The sequence below is a fragment of the Salvelinus sp. IW2-2015 genome, unplaced genomic scaffold, assembly GCF_002910315.2.
Source record: "Salvelinus sp. IW2-2015 unplaced genomic scaffold, ASM291031v2 Un_scaffold1523, whole genome shotgun sequence".
NCBI classification, from domain to species: Eukaryota; Metazoa; Chordata; class Actinopteri; order Salmoniformes; family Salmonidae; genus Salvelinus; species Salvelinus sp. IW2-2015.
Genome location: NW_019942962.1, coordinates 71601 through 87526, shown reverse-complemented (window position 1 = coordinate 87526; position 15926 = coordinate 71601). Strand labels below are relative to the sequence as shown.

The 15926-nt window shown below is 44.3% G+C and overlaps 1 protein-coding gene across 1 annotated transcript in view; it reads left to right on the top strand.

Moving 5' to 3' along the window:
- LOC112071099 (BMP-2-inducible protein kinase-like) overlaps window positions 1–15926 on the top strand; it is a 59660-nt gene that overhangs the window by 14685 nt on the left and 29049 nt on the right. Inside the window, 1 exon segment of the mRNA XM_070439252.1 lies at window positions 10022–10161. Coding sequence (XP_070295353.1) covers window positions 10022–10161 — 140 coding nt within the window.

Genomic DNA, 15926 nt, shown 5'->3' with positions numbered 1-15926 from the left:
ACAAGACATGCTACCATATATGGCCAGGGTTAAGTCTGGCTGCTCACATCGACTTGGATACAGTCACATGCACACGCTTCTCATCTTACTGCTTCTGTGGTGCTCTTCGCCGTGCACACCTGGGTTACATTCATTAGGGCACGCTGTAGCACAACGTTTTGCAAAACATAACAAAAATATTCAGGTAGTCCCTCCCTGTTAGTGTTCTGTGTGGCGCCGGGTGCTTAATGAACTGACCCCGAGAATGATTATTATTTTTTTTTAACTAAAGAAAGCTGACTGCATAGACCTTCGTGCTTGTCGTTCACATTCGCCAGACAGACGTTGCCGTACACACCAGAATTGAGCTGTAGTGCGAGGGGAAATTAGGTCAGTCAAGTCTAAAGGGAAGAGGCTGGCGTTTTCTCTCCGCCGTGCATCAGCTCAGACCAGTTTAAATTTCGGCCCATTGGTTGTTAAAATGTTTCCATTACATCCAGCTCAGGCCGTGTTTGATTGTTATCCAGATTTCTTTCCCCCCTGCACTTGTTTGTGTAACCGCTCATTTCAGTGTGTTGTCCTTGTTAGGTCAGTGTTTAGTTTTTTTACTCCATTTTCACCTCCGGTATACAGAATGAACTGAGTACTACTGCACGAGCCTTGCAGTAGCCTCCATCTTCCACTCTGAATGAAAGCTGATCTAAGGGAAGCCAAGTCTGTTGAAAACAGCAGAGTAGTCTGCCTTATCCTCCCTCGCTACTTCCCTCCCTCGCTACTTCCCTCGCTCGCTACTCCCCTCGCTCGCTACTCCCCACCCACCCTCGCTCGCTACTCCCCACCCACCCTCCGCTCGCTGCTCATCCACCCACCCTCGCTCGCTACTCTTCCACCCACCCCGCTCGCTACTCTCCACCCCATCCCTCGCTCGCTACTCTCCACCCACCCACTCGCTCGCACTCTCCACCCACCCTCGCTCGCTACTCTTCCACCCACCCTCGCTCGCTACTCTCACCACCCTCGCTCGCTACCTCCACCCCACCCTCGCTCGCTACTCTCCACCCACCCTCGCTCGCTACTCTCCATCCTTCCCTACTTCCCTCCATCCTTCCCTACTTCCCTCCCTTGCTACTTCGCTACTTCCCTCCTTCGCTACTTCCCTCCCTCCCTCGCTACTTCCCTCCCTCCCTCCCTCAGGATGGATGTTGTCACTCCTTTTTCTTCCCTTCTAAAAGGCTTGTCAACAGTAAATCATCTGTCAGGAGAAGTACGTCACTGTGTCTCTGCTTTTCTAACATCCTGTACTGGGCCCTGTGCCATTGCATGCAAAGTCTAGTCTAATAGGTATTTAACCAAAAAGTCTGTTAGGATCACAGCTCTACCCCCCCCCCCACCACATGTTCTACAGAAGATAGAAACAGGCTGGTTTGGAGAAGACACAGCCTAATACAGAAGCATGTCTGTTCTATGAAATATACTGAACACGTGTATGAACGCAACATATATAGTGTTGGTCCCATGTTGTTTAATGAGCTGAAATAAAAGATCACAGAAATGTTCCATATATACACAGAAAGCTTGTTTCTCTCAAATGTTGTGCACAAATTTGTTTAWATCCCTGTTTGTGAGCATTACTCCTTTGCCAAGAAAAGTCCATCCACCTGACAGGTGTGGCATATCAAGAAGCTGATTTAAACAGCATGGTCATTACACAGGTGCACCTTGTGCTGGGGACAAAAATGACACTCAAATGTGCAACACAATGGCACAGATGTCTCCAGTTTTGAGGGAGTGTGTAATTGGCATGCTGACTGCAGTAATGTTCACCAGAGCTGTTGAAAAATAATATATTAAATCATGTATTATTTTTCATCAATTAAAACACAAGGCCAAATCTACACCGGAGTTGCTTACCAAGAAGACAGTGAATGTTCCTGAGTGGCCGAGTTACAGTTTTGACTTAAATCTACTTTAACATCTATGGCAACACTTGAAAATCTACTTAAATGGTTMTCTAGTAATGATCAACAACCAATTTGACKGAGCTCAAATAATTTTGAACATAATAATGGGTTAATGTTGCACACTCCTGTTGTGGAGAGCTCAAGAGACTTACCCAGAAGGCCTTTCAGCTGCCAGAGGTGCATCGACCAATGTATTGACTCAAGTATTRACACCTATGGAAATTTAGTTTTCAATACATTTGCTAAAATGTCTAAACATGTTTTTGTCATTATGATGTACAGTGTATTCCGACCCTTTGACTTTTCCCACATTTTGTTCCGTTACAGACCTATTCTAAAATGGATTAAATGGAAAAAGTAATTATCAATCTACACACTATAACCCATAATGACAAAGCAAAAACTTTATTAATATTTTTTGTTGTTGTAATGTTTGCAAATCTCTTAAACATAAACAGATGCCTTCTTTACATAAGTATTCAAACTTTGCTATGGGACTCGAAATTTAGCTCGGGTACATCCTGTTTTCATTGTTCATCTTTGAGATGTTTCTACAACTTGATTGGAGTCCACCTGTGGTAAATTCAATTGATTTGGAAAAACACACCTGTCCTAMATAAGGTCCCACAGTTGACAGTGCATGTCAGAGCAAAAACCAAGCCATGAAGTCGAAGGAATTGTCCCTAGAGTTCCGAGACAGGATTGTGTCGAAGCACAGATCTGGGGAAGGGTACCAAAACATTTGGAACCACCAAGACTCTTCATAGAGCTGGCCGCCCAGCCATTCTGAGCAATCGGGGGAGAAGGGCCTTGGTCAGGGAGTTGACCAAGAACCCAATGGTCGCTATGACAGAGCTCCAGACTTCCTCTGGAGATGGTTGTCCTTCTGGAAGGTTCTCCCATCTCTGCAGCACTCCACCAATCAGGCCTTTATGGTAGTGGCCTGATGGAAACCGCTCCTCAGTAAAAGGCACATGTCAGCCCACTTGGAGTTTGCCAAAAGGCACCGAAAGGACTCTCAGACCATGAGAATCAAGATTCTCTGGTCTGAAACCAACATTGAACTCTTTTTGGCCTGAATGCCAAGTGTCACGTCTGGAGGAAACCTTGCACCATCCCTATGGTGGAGCAAAGTACAGAGATCCTTGATGAAAACCTGCTCAGGACCCTCAGACGGGCAAAGAATTCCCAACACCTTCCAACAGGACAACGACTCTAAGACACACAGCCAAGACAACGCATTAGTGCTTCGGGACAAGTCTCTGAATGTCCTAGAGTGGCCCAGCCAGAGCCCGGACTTGAACCCGATCGAACATCTCTGGAGAGACCAGAAAATAGCTGTGCAGCAACACTCCCCACCAACCTGACAGAGCTTGAGGATGATCTGCAGAGAAGAATGGAGAGAACTCCCCAAATACAGGTGTGGCCAAGCTTGTAGCGTATTCCCAAGAAGACTCGAGGCTGTAATCACTGCCAAAGTACTGAATAAATGGTCTGAATACTTATGTAAATGTGAGGATTTGTAATACATTTTCTAAAATTTAAACCTGTTTTTGCTTTGTCGTTATGTATGGTTGTAGATTGAATGAGGGAAACTATTTAATACTTTTGTAAAATAAAGCTTGTATGTAACTGTGGAAAAAGTCAAGGGGTCTGAATACTTCTGCACACCACTATTGTGTGTAAATGGATTTTTTTATATACTATAATCTATTTTTGATTCAGTCTATAACAACATGGAATCAGTGAAGGGGTGTGAATACTTTCTGAAGCTATAACCTTAATTTTCAACGAGCATCTACTTCTACACATCTCTGTATTGTAGGGCAGTGAGAGTTGCCAGCTCAGTGACACCCCCCCCCCCCTCCTCCTCCCCTCGCGGTTTTTAGAAGTTCACCTTGTTAACTCTCTGTTCTTTTAACAGAACAAACATGTCCTACAAGAACAGACGCTGTACAGATATGACAGTSGTAGTTTTGTAAAAGTATCTTGTGAGATGGATGCTTCGTGTACTTTCACTCTGGTGTTTTTTGTTGTTGTTGTTGAAGGGATGACGGACTATGTATGAGCCACTTTGAACGTTTTTTAGTTTTTAAACAAGTCCTGAGGATTGAATGATTTTTAGTTTTTGCTGATATTCTCTCCCTTCTTCTCCTTTCTCTCTCTGCATGGAACCTTCCGTTTTAATCTCCGTGCCACTCCAGAGTCCCACACAGGGCCTTTTGGCAGAGAGCCACCGTCACACCTCTCTTTAGGCTTATAAATATCTGACCTATGATCTCTCTCCCCTGTTTTAACCACGTAGGGAAGAGGAGGGTTAAAACCACCAGTGGTAGTTGTACGCTAGAATAATAGTACAGATTTAAAAAAAWATATATATATATATATTTTTTTAAATAAATTGTATTTATTTATTGGGGGGGGGTTGGCTAAAGTGAGAATCGGTGAGGGTTTGTGTTTCCCAAACGTCCCCCCTCCCCGGCCAGCTTTACTGATTTGATGTACTCTTGAACCAGCGCTGCGGATTTTAACTACACAAGGGCTTGATGATTAATTGACCAATTGAATGCAAGTGTGCTTGTATTGGATTACACCAAATGAGTGGAGGTTGAGGAAAGGTTTGGGGGGGAGAGACTCTGAAATAAATGCATGTTTAGACTAGTGTTTTATTACAGCCATTTAGCAAAAATGGGCAAACCTGCTTTTACAGCATAGCTCTATTTTAGTAGCATGGGGTTTGCAGTCGCTCCACCCCTCTCAGCTTTGGAAATAGTGGACGTGACGTTGGTTCTAGAGGTCTGTCGTGCATCGGCTCCTATGGTCAAATTGAATTTCCTTTTTCAAAAGCATGGATGCTGCTGCTTGTTTTTCCATAAAGGTTCACAGCTGGCGAAGGAGCAGGGTGAGGTTGTAATGAAGGCTGGTAGTTTTAGCTGTGTACCAAAACAAGTGGGCGGCGTCCATTTTTGCTGATAAAAGCAAATCCTAGACTGTTGCTTTTCAAGCAAGAGGCTAAGTCTCTCTTTTTTCCAAATCCACCTTGTGTTCAGAGATTAGGCTCTGTTTCATGTTTGACATCCTTGTAACAAATTTAGCTAATTAGACCGATTTTAAAATCTAGGATAAAGCTGTTTTATACAGTAGAGGCTTCATAATTACCCTGCCTGTCTTGTCAAACGAGACAATGTTCCTCATCYAAGGGCTTCCGTGGATTCCAGAACYCCTGGAAAGTTCCAGAACGTGATKAGTGTGCTCAGTGTTCCGTGAAGGGGGCTGATCTACTCTCCTGGTGCAGAATCTATCAACTACCCGCCAAAAGATGACTCTGCTCAATTTTTTTTAGGTCCCACAACCATCTATATCTGCGTAGTATTTCTCGAACATCATCGTGTTGTAACTTTGGAAGAATCTTTTTTAAAACGTGGCTATCGAAACTTTATTTTTTTAATTTTTTTTTAAACACACCATTTTGAATTGTTACATTGCTTGYGCTTATAAAAGCACAGAGTAGCAGAGAACTCTACACGGACTGGTATTTTAATCAATGAATAGGCTTAAAAATCATTTTCACAATGGGATTTTTCTTCTCCCGGGAAAATTGGCCGGCGCCAGTTTTATCTATCTTCATATTTTTGGGGGGGCCAAAAGCCGGCTATTACCGGCTAACCGAAACTCTTTGCCGGATTCATTTATCCAGACTTTAAGAAAATGTGTTTTCTTCAAGACCTCTCATGTCTAACTGAATCATTACTTGTTTACAGTGTCTGTCTGTACAGAAGATTCTGTCTGGTGGATGAATATGGAATAATGGTCTCTTTAGAGGAGAGGAGAGGAGAGGAGGGAGACTGGTGGATGAGATCAAGGCTTGCAAAGCGGTCCCAGTGGAAAAATGATACATTACTTTTATTTTTCCTCTTGGTTACATGGCACGGCATATCAGAGAGTGTTTGTGGGGGGGGGGGGGTKGTAGTGTGTAATGGGGGGGGGTCAGATGTTCATATACCGTCCTTCTCTCATCCTGGGATTTAATGTATTATCGGTTTAGTACACAAGGGGGGCCCAAAAAAGAAGCCCATTGATGCTAGAATGCTAACAAAATTAGCACAAGTAATGGAACATTTCCATGGAGACTGATAGTTAAATATGCTATTGAGAGCCAACGAAACATTTACCAAAAGCAAAGAAGCTGTAGCATCAGGGACCATGATATCCCCTCTAGTCACCAGACTAGGACCTATAGATAGATAGATAGATAGATAGATAGATAGATAGATAGATAGATATAGTCGAAAGTAGTTTCCTCTTCTCATCTCCTTAGGTGTTTTTTCAGGGTCTACAGTTTTGGGGGAAAACGACGACAATCGTCTCTCCCAGATCAATTCTGCCTTTTTAAGAACGCCCTTTAGCCTGTCGCTTGGGTGTGAGTGGGATTTGACCTGTGTCGATGTGGCAGTGTCAACACAATGCTGAGTGAATATCTAGCCACACAGGATGGAGAAATTCATCTGTTCAATAGTCATTTAAATTATTAATATATAGGCTTTACATTGTCTACCATWGTTTTTTTTCTCCCCCAGCTAAAAAAAATCACGGACTGGAGCTTTTAATGGGTGATTGAGAGGTGTTTTTAGCTAAATTACAAAACAATTCTCTTCCCGGTCTCTTTCTAGTAGTAAACTAATGGTTGGTTTAGTGGTGGTGAATATTTGTATATAACTAGGCAAGTCAGTTTAAGAACAAATTCTTATTTTTAATAACGGCCTAGGAACAGTAGGTTAACTGCCTTGTTCAGGAGCAGAATGCCCAATTTAATTTAAAACCATTATTATTTTTAACCCTAACCCTTTTTACACTTTGTCTGCTCGGGGATTTGATCTTGCAACCTTCCTGTTTGTAGTCCAACGCTCTAACCACTAGGCTACCCTGCCGCCCCATATCGAGTTACCAAAACCACACATCCCTCTACTRTGGAGTTCTAGACAGAGACTGGAGGGTCGTTGTTTGCGGCTGTTCCGTAAGAATAGGCGGATGCCGGATGGTCACAGAATGTGCGTGAAAAACGATTCGTGTTGAATGACAACAAACGCTTCTTTGAAGAATCCCTACTGTTGACCAATCATTGACTTAGGTTTTACTGACTTGCACATTTCAACACAAAAAAACAATGTGCACAAACTGTTCCCGAATGGGGAAGCATGTGGACTCCTTTATCTATTTCGGGCTCATATCTGTATGGCCTTGTCTGTGTGAGGGGGGCTCGTGTCTGCCTGTGTGTGAGGGGGGCTCGTGTCTGCCTGTGTGTGAGGGGGGCTCGTGGACGCCTTGTCTGTGTGTGGAGCTCGTGTCTGTCTGAGGGGGCTCGTGGCTTTGTTGGTCAATGTTGAGAAAATGTTGTTGGTCCCGACCACAACACCAATCTCCTGTACGGAGAGGCTCCTTTTTGTCTTCCTACCTTGCCCTGCTCTTTCTCCCTCTCCTCCTCTGTATGCAGGGCAAAAAGCCCCCTAACAAACCATCTCTCCTAAGGCACTCTGGGAGATAAATGGACTCTATAGCCACTGCATTTCCGTGTGTGTGTACAAAAGGATTTAGACTGATTTAGTGAGATCCTGAACCATATGGTCTCTGTCAAGTAGGCAGGCAGAGAGGCCAGGCAGAGAGGCCAGGCTCTTTAGGGAGAGAGACTGGGATGGGCCCTTTCTCTCTCTATAAAGTCTCGTGTCTCTCTTGCTGCTTGCCTCCTCTGTCTCCCTTCCTGCTTGATATCTCATTAGTTTGAGTTCACTCACTTGGCACAACTTAAGTTCAAGGCCGCTACAGTTTTTTTATTGCAGTTCCAGTACAATCCGAACACAAACAGTTTCCTACCACTGATGGTAATGACTCTAGCTAGATAGTTGGCTCTGTTTAGGCTAATGTTTATATATAGATCGTCATGAGTAATGAATGGAGAAGAGGCCTTCATGGGTCCAAAAAATGATTTCCCATCRGGACAGACCCGAGGACAACTAGACCCGTTCTGTATAGACCTGGTCGGATCCAAATCCGAGCAGAAAAGTCCATTTTTTTTAAGCTCCTTTATGAACCAGAGCTGATGAAGCGCGAGGCAGAGCGGTGATGCTCTGACAGGGAGAGATGAGAGACCGCAACCAACCAAGCTGACTCGTGCTGTAGTAGCCTAATAGCTGCTATAGCTAGGTTGGTTTATCATCCAACATGATTACATAGTACCTGTCTTGACTGCATCAAACCGGGGGATAAACGAACTAGGCTAATTGACGCTGCGTGTGCTTTCTCATCCTTCACAGTAACAAACGACTCCGTTCAGAAATGCACGTCTCCTGTTGGCTTCTTGGTCGTTGTAGCGTAGCGCCCGAGGCGGGGCAGACGGACAGATTTTGGGGCAGAACGACAGATTTTGATGACTCTGATGGTAACAACAAGCTAAACACGCTACTCTCTGTTTTTAAAGCAACGAGCAGCACCTATAAATAATAATATCAGGTGGTCCTCTCGGAAGAGTCCGTTAAAATACGTTATGTGATCCCGACGCGACCCGTGACATTATTTTGAATTCTGGTCCGGGCTGCTCGGGTCTGGTTTCGGGTCTCTGGTATTCGGGCACAGGTGGATCTGTGAAGACCTCTATAATGGAGTACTCCAATGGATGTCAAAGTCAGTCTTTAACCAGAGATCACTTTTTTCTCCAAATGCTGTAAACTATTTGGTGGCCGAACAGGCAAGTGACATTTTTTGTCTTGAAGTCCGATGTAATTGGCGTTAATTTGCTTTCAAATTTGTTTCTGTTTGTGCATTTGCACGACACAAAAAAATAAAACAGGCCGTTTTCCTCCATAAATTCCCTTCCGTGTCTCATTCACTCAATTACATTCTGACCGCTCCCTACACACACACACACACACACACACACACACACACACACACACACACACACACACACACACACGTGCTGAGTGAGCACACAAGCTAATGTTAGGCCTATGGAAATAAATGCCTATTAAAAACARATCTGARGGGCTACAGAAGCTGCGTTCCGTGCCAAATAACGACCGTTAGATAAATACAAAAACAGACTGTTTGAAATAGGAAAACAATGTCTTTCAACAACGAGCTGCAGTTTTGGAATTATTCCGTCTCATCTATTTTCCCGCTAAGGCTCTTATGCGAACTGCTAGTGCCATTAGGAATTGGTTAGCCTAGGTTATAACCCACCTCTAAAAATAGATATGCCCAACACTGAAAATATGTAAATTTAAATATTTAATGCGTCAAATAGTGTTATTTGACGTATGTTTTTTGACACTCAAAGACCCAAACGACGTTCTATAAGTCACACCTCAATACTAACCTAAATGACGGTGAAAAGAAGGAAGCCTGTACAGAATACAAATATTCCTAAACATGCATCCTGTTGTGAATAAGGTACTAGTACAACTGCCAAACATGTATGGCACAAAGGTTTATTGAATACAAAGCAAATACAACACATCAATGAGTTCCACTTCATATTTTCAAGCATGGTGGTGYCTGCATCATGTTATGGGTATGCTTGTCGTCGGCAAGGACTTAGGGAGTATTTCACGATAAAAAGAAGCGGAATAGTGTCGAAGCACAGGCGATCCTAGAAAATCTGGTTCGGTCTGCTTTCCAACACACTAGGAGACAAATTCACCGTTCAGCAGGACAATAARCTATAACAAAATCCCAAATGCAGTGTTTTCCATGTATTCACACCCCTTGATTTATGTTGTGTTGAAGCTTGAATTCAAAATATATATTTTATATAATTTTTTAAAATATATTTTCTCACCTACACACAATATCCGTTAATAAAGTGGCAACATATTTTTTTATTTGTTGAAAATTTAGCAAATTTTTTGACATTGAAATACCGAAATATATAATTTACGTAATTTAAATATTTAATCAATTTGGCTGTAACAGAACAAAAGTGTGGAACAAGTCGAAGGGGTCTGAATGCTATCTGAAGGCAGTGTTATCGTGTGTGTGAGGTGCTAACCACTCTCCTCCCCTCCCCTCCCCTCCCCTCCCCTCTCCAGGTGGGTTTTCTGTGGTGTTTCTGGCCCGGACACACAGTGGCATGCACTGCGCTCTCAAGAGGATGTACGTCAACAACGTTCCCGACCTCAACATCTACAAGAGAGAAATGTATCACTATTATGGTGGCATAGTGCTCTCTGTGTGTGTTCTGTCTTGAGTCTGGTTTATATGGTGGCATAGTGCTCTCTGTGTGTGTTCTGTCTTGAGTCTGGTTTATATGGTGGGCATAGTGCTCTCTGTGTGTGTTCTAGATGTCTTGTAGTCTGGTTTATATGGTGGGCATAGTGCTCTCTGTGTGTGTTTCTGTCTTGAGTCTGGTTTATATGGGGCATAGTGCTCTCTGTGTGTGTTCTAGATGTCTTGAGTCTGGTTTATATGGTGGGCATAGTGCTCTCTGTGTGTGTTCTAGATGTCCTGAGTCTGGTTTATATGGTGGCAAGTTGCTTTGAGTCTGGTTTATATGGTGGGCATAGTGCTCTCTGTGTGTGTTCTAGATGTCCTGAGTCGGTTTATATGGTGGGCATAGTGCTCTCGTGTGTGTGTCTGTCTGAGTCGGTTTAATATGGTGGCATAGTGCTCTCTGTGTGTGTTCTGTCTTGAGTCTGGTTTATATGGTGGGCATAGTGCTCTCTGTGTGTGTTCTGTCTTGAGTCTGGTTTATATGGTGGGCATAGTGCTCTCTGTGTGTGTTCTGTCTGAGTCTGTTTATATGGTGGGCATAGTGCTCTCTGTGTGTGTTCTGTCTTGAGTCTGGTTTATATGGTGGGCTATGTGCTCTCTGTGTGTGTCTGTTTGAGTCTGGTTTATATGGTGGGCATAGTGCTCTCTGTGTGTTGTTCTAGATGTCTTGAGTCTGGTTTATATGGTGGGCATAGTGCTCTCTGTGTGTGTTCTGTCTTGAGTCTGTTTATATGGTGGGCATAGTGCTCTCTGTGTGTGTTCTGTCTTGAGTCTGGTTATATGGTGCATGGTTGCTCGATCATAGTGCTCTGAGTCTGGTTATATGGTGGGCATAGTGCTCTCTGAGTCTGGTTTATATGGTGGGCATAGTGCTCTCTGAGTCTGGTTTTATGGTGGGCATAGTGCTCTCTGAGTCTGGTTTATATGGTGGGCATAGTGCTCTCTGAGTCTGGTTAATATGTGGGGCATAGTGCTCTCTGAGTCTGGTTATATGGTGGGCATAGTGCTCTCTGAGTCTGGTTAATATGGTGGGCATAGTGCTCTCTGAGTCTGGTTTATATGGTGGGCATAGTTGCTCTCTGAGTCTGGTTTATATGGTGGGCATAGTGCTCTCTGAGTCTGGTTTATATGGTGGGCATAGTGCTCTCTGAGTCTGGTTTATTGGTGGGCATAGTGCCTCTCTGAGTCTGGTTTATATGGTGGGCATAGTGCTCTCTGAAGTCTGGTTTATATGGTGGGCATAGTGCTCTCTGAGTCTGGTTTATATGGTGGGCATAGTGCCTCTGAGTCTGGGTTTATATGGTGGGCATAGTGCTCTCTGAGTCTGGTTTATAATGGTGGGCATAGTGCTCTCTGAGTCTGGTTTATATGGTGGCATAGTGCTCTCTGAGTCTGGTTTATATGGTGGGCATAGTGCTCTCTGAGTCTGGTTTATATGGTGGGCATAGTGCTCTCTGAGTCTGGTTTATATGGTGGGCATAGTGCTCTCTGAGTCTGGTTTATATGTGGGCATAGTGCTCTCTGAGTCTGGTTTATATGGTGGGCATAGTGCTCTCTGAGTCTGGTTTTATTGGTGGGCATAGTGCTCTCTGAGTCGGGTTTATATGGTGGGCATAGTGCTCTCTGAGTCTGGTTTATATGGTGGGCATAGTGCTCTCTGAGTCTGGTTTATATGGTGGGCATAGTGCCTCGTGCAGTCTGGTTTATATGGTGGGCATAGTGCTCTCTGAGTCTGGTTTATATGGTGGCATAGTGCTCTCTGAGTTCTGGTTTATATGGTGGGCATAGTGCTCTCTGAGTTGGTTTATGGTGGGCATAGTGCTCTCTGAGTCTGGTTTATATGGTGGGCATAGTGCTCTCTGAGTCTGGTTTATATGGTGGGCATAGTGTCTCTGAGTCTGGTTTAATATGGTGGGCATAGTGCTCTCTGATGTCTGGTTTATATGGTGGGCATAGTGCTCTCTGGTCTGGTTTTATGGTGGCGATAGTGCTCTCTGAGTCTGGTTTAATATGGTGGGCATGTCGGTTTTGGTGCTCTCTGAGTCTGGTTTATATGGTGGGCATAGTGCTCTCTGAGTCTGGTTTATATGGTGGGCATAGTGCTCTCTGAGTCTGGTTTATATGGTGGGCATAGTGCTCTCTGAGTCTGGTTTATCATGTGGCATAGTGCTCTCTGAGTCTGGTTTTATGGTGGGGCATAGTGCTCTCTGAGTTGGTTTATATGGTGGCATAGTGCTCTCTGAGTGTTAAGTGGGCTGGCTCTCTGAGTGGTTTTATATGGTGGGCATAGTGCTCTCTGAGTCTGTTTATATGGTGGGCTAGTGCTCTCTGAGTCTGGTTTATATGGTGGGCATAGTGCTCCTGAGTCTGGTTTATATGGTGGGCATAGTGCTCTCTGAGTCTGGTTTATATGGTGGGCATAGTGCTCTCGAGTCTGGTTTATATGGTGGGCATAGTGCTCTCTGAGTCTGGTTTATATGGTGGCATAGTGCTCTCTGAGTCTGGTTTATATGGTGGGCATAGTGCTCTCTGAGTCTGGTTTATATGGTGGGCATAGTGCTCTCTGAGTCTGGTTTATATGGTGGGCATAGTGCTCTCTGTTGTGTTCTAGATGTCTTGAGTCTGGTTTATATGGTGGGCATAGTGCTCTCTGTGTGTGTCTAGATGCTTGAGTCTGGTTTATATGGTGGGCATAGTGCTCTTCTGTGTGTGTTCTAGATGTCTTGAGTCTGGTTTATTGGTGGGCATAGTGCTCTCTGTTGTGTTTCTAGATGTCTTGAGTCTGGTTTATATGGTGGGCATAGTGCTCTCTGTGTGTGTTCTAGATGTCTTGAGTCTGTTTATATGGTGGCATAGTGCTCTCTGTGTGTGTTCTAGATGTCTTGAGTCTGGTTTATATGGTGGGCATAGTGCTCTCGTGTGTGTTCTAGATTCTTGAGTCTGGTTTATATGGTGGGCATAGTGCTCTCTGTGTGTGTTCTAGATGTCTTGAGTCTGGTTTATATGGTGGGCATAGTGCTCTCTGTGTGTGTTCTAGATGTCTCTGAGTCTGGTTTATATGGTGGGCAAGTGCTCTCTGTGTGTGTTTCTGTCTTGAGTCTGTTTATATGGTGGGCATAGTGCTCTCTGTGTGTGTTCTGTCTTGAGTCTGGTTTATATGGTGGGCATAGTGCTCTTCTGTGGTGTTCTGTCTTGAGTCTGGTTTTTATATGGTGGGCATAGTGCTCTCTGTGTGTGTTCTTAGATGTCTTGAGTTGGTTTATATGGTGGGCATAGTGCTCTCTGTGTGTGTTCTAGATGTCTTGAGTCTGGTTTATATGGTGGGCATAGTGCTCTCTTGTGTGTTCTAGATGTCTTGAGTCTGTGTTATATGGTGGGCATAGTGGCTCTCTGTGGTGTGTTCTAGATGTTTGAGTCTGGTTTATATGGTGGGCATAGTGCTCTCTGTGTGTGTTCTGTCTTGAGTCTGGTTTATATGGTGGGCATAGTGCTCTCTGTGTGTGTTCTGTCTGAGTCTGGTTTATATGGTGGGCATAGTGCTCTCTGAGTCTGGTTTATATGGTGGGCATAAGTGCTCTCTGAGTCTGGTTTATTGGTGGCATAGTGCTCTCTGAGTCGTATATGTGGGCATAGTGCTCTGTGTGTTCAGATGTCTTGATCTGGTTATATGGTGGGCATAGTGCTCTCTGTGTGCGTTGTCTTGAGTCTGGTTTATATGGTGGGCATAGTGCTCTCTGTGTGTGTTTCTAGATGTCTTGAGTCTGGTTTATATGGTGGGCATAGTGCTCTCTGGTGCGTCTGTCTTGAGTCTGGTTTATATGGTGGGCATAGTGCTCTCTGTGTGTGTTCTAGATGTCTGAGTCTGGTTTATATGGTGGGCATAGTGCTCTCTGTGTGTGTTCTGTCTTGAGTCTGGTTTATATGGTGGGCAATGCTCTCTGGTGTGTTCTGTCTGGTCTGGTTTATATGGTGGGCATAGTGCTCTTCTGTGTGTGTTCTAGATGTCTTGAGTCTTGGTTTATATGGTGGGCATAGTGCTCTCTGTGTGTGTTCTAGATGTCTTGAGTCTGGTTTATATGGTGGGCATAGGCTCCGTGTGTGTTCTAGGTCTTGAGTCTGGTTAATGGTGGCATAGTGCTCTCTGTGTGTGTTCTAGATGTCTTGAGTCTGGTTTATATGGTGGGCATAGTGCCTCCTGTGTGTGTTCTAGATGTCTTGAGTCTGGTTTATATGTGGGCATAGTGCTCTCTGTGTGTGTTCTAGATGTCTTGAGTCTGGTTTATATGGTGGGCCATAGTGCTCTCTTGTGTGTTCTAGATGTCTTGAGTCTGGTTTATATGGTGGGCATAGTGCTCTCTGTGTTGTTCTAGATGTCTTGAGTCTGGTTTATATGGTGGGCATTAGTGCTCTCTGTGTGTGTGTCTAGATTGTCTAGTCTGGTTTATATGGTGGGCATAGTGCTCTCTGTGTGTGTTCTAGATGTCTTGAGTCTGGTTTATATGGTGGGCATAGTGCCTCTCTGTGTGTTTCTAGATGTCTTGAGTCTGGTTTAATGGTGGGCATAGTGCTCTCTGGTGTGTTTCTAGATGTCTGAGTCTGGTTTATATGGTGGGCATAGTGCTCTCTGTGTGTGTTCTGTCTTGAGTCTGGTTTATATGGTGGCATAGGGCTCTCTGGTGTGTGTTCTGTCTGAGTCTGGTTATATGGTGGGCATAGTGCTCTCTGTGTGTGTTCTAGATGTCTTGAGTCTGGTTTATATGGTGGGCATAGTGCTCTCTGAGTCTGGTTTATATGTGGGGCATAGTGCCTCTGAGTCTGGGTTTATATGGTGGGCATAGTGCTCTCTGAGTCTGGTTTATATAGGTGGGCATAGTGCTCTGTGTGTGTCTAGATGTCTTGAGTCTGGTTTATATGGTGGGCATAGTGCTCTCTGTGTGTGTTCTGTCTTGAGTCTGGTTTTATATGGTGGGCATAGTGCTCTCTGTGTGTGTTCTAGATGTCTTGAGTCTGGTTTATATGGTGGGCATAGTGCTCTCTGTGTGCGTCTTGTCTGAGTCTGGTTTATATGGTGGGCTAGTGCTCTCTGTGTGTGTTCTAGATGTCTTGAGTCTGGTTTATATGTGGGCATAGTGCTCTCTGTGTGTGTTTCTGTCTGAGTCTGGTTTTATATGGTGGGCATAGTGCTCTCTGTTGTGTTCTGTTGAGTCTGGTTTATATGGTGGGCATAGTGCTCTCTGTGTGTGTTTCTAGATGTCTGAGTCTGGTTTATATGGTGGGCCATAGTGCCTCTGTGTGTGTTCTAGATGTCTTGAGTGCTGGTTTATATGTGGGCATAGTGCTCTCTGTGTGCTGTTTCTGTCTTGGTCTGGTTATATGGTGGCATAGTGCTCCTCTGTGTGTTTCTAGATGTCTTGAGTCTGGTTTATTGGTGGCATAGTGCTCTCTGTGTGTGTCTAGATGTCTTGAGTCTGGTTTATATGGTGGGTCATAGTGCTCTCCTGTGTGTGTTCTAGATGTCTTGAGTCTGGTTTTATATGGTGGCATAGTGTCTCTGTGTGTGTTCTAGATGTCTCTGAGTCTGGTTTATATGGTGGGCATAGTGCTCCTGTGTGGTTCTAGATGTCTTGAGTCTGGTTATATGGTGGGCATAGTGCTCTCTGTGTGTGTTCTAGATGTCTTGAGTCTGGTTTATATGGGGGCATAGTGCTCTCTGTGTGTTCAGAT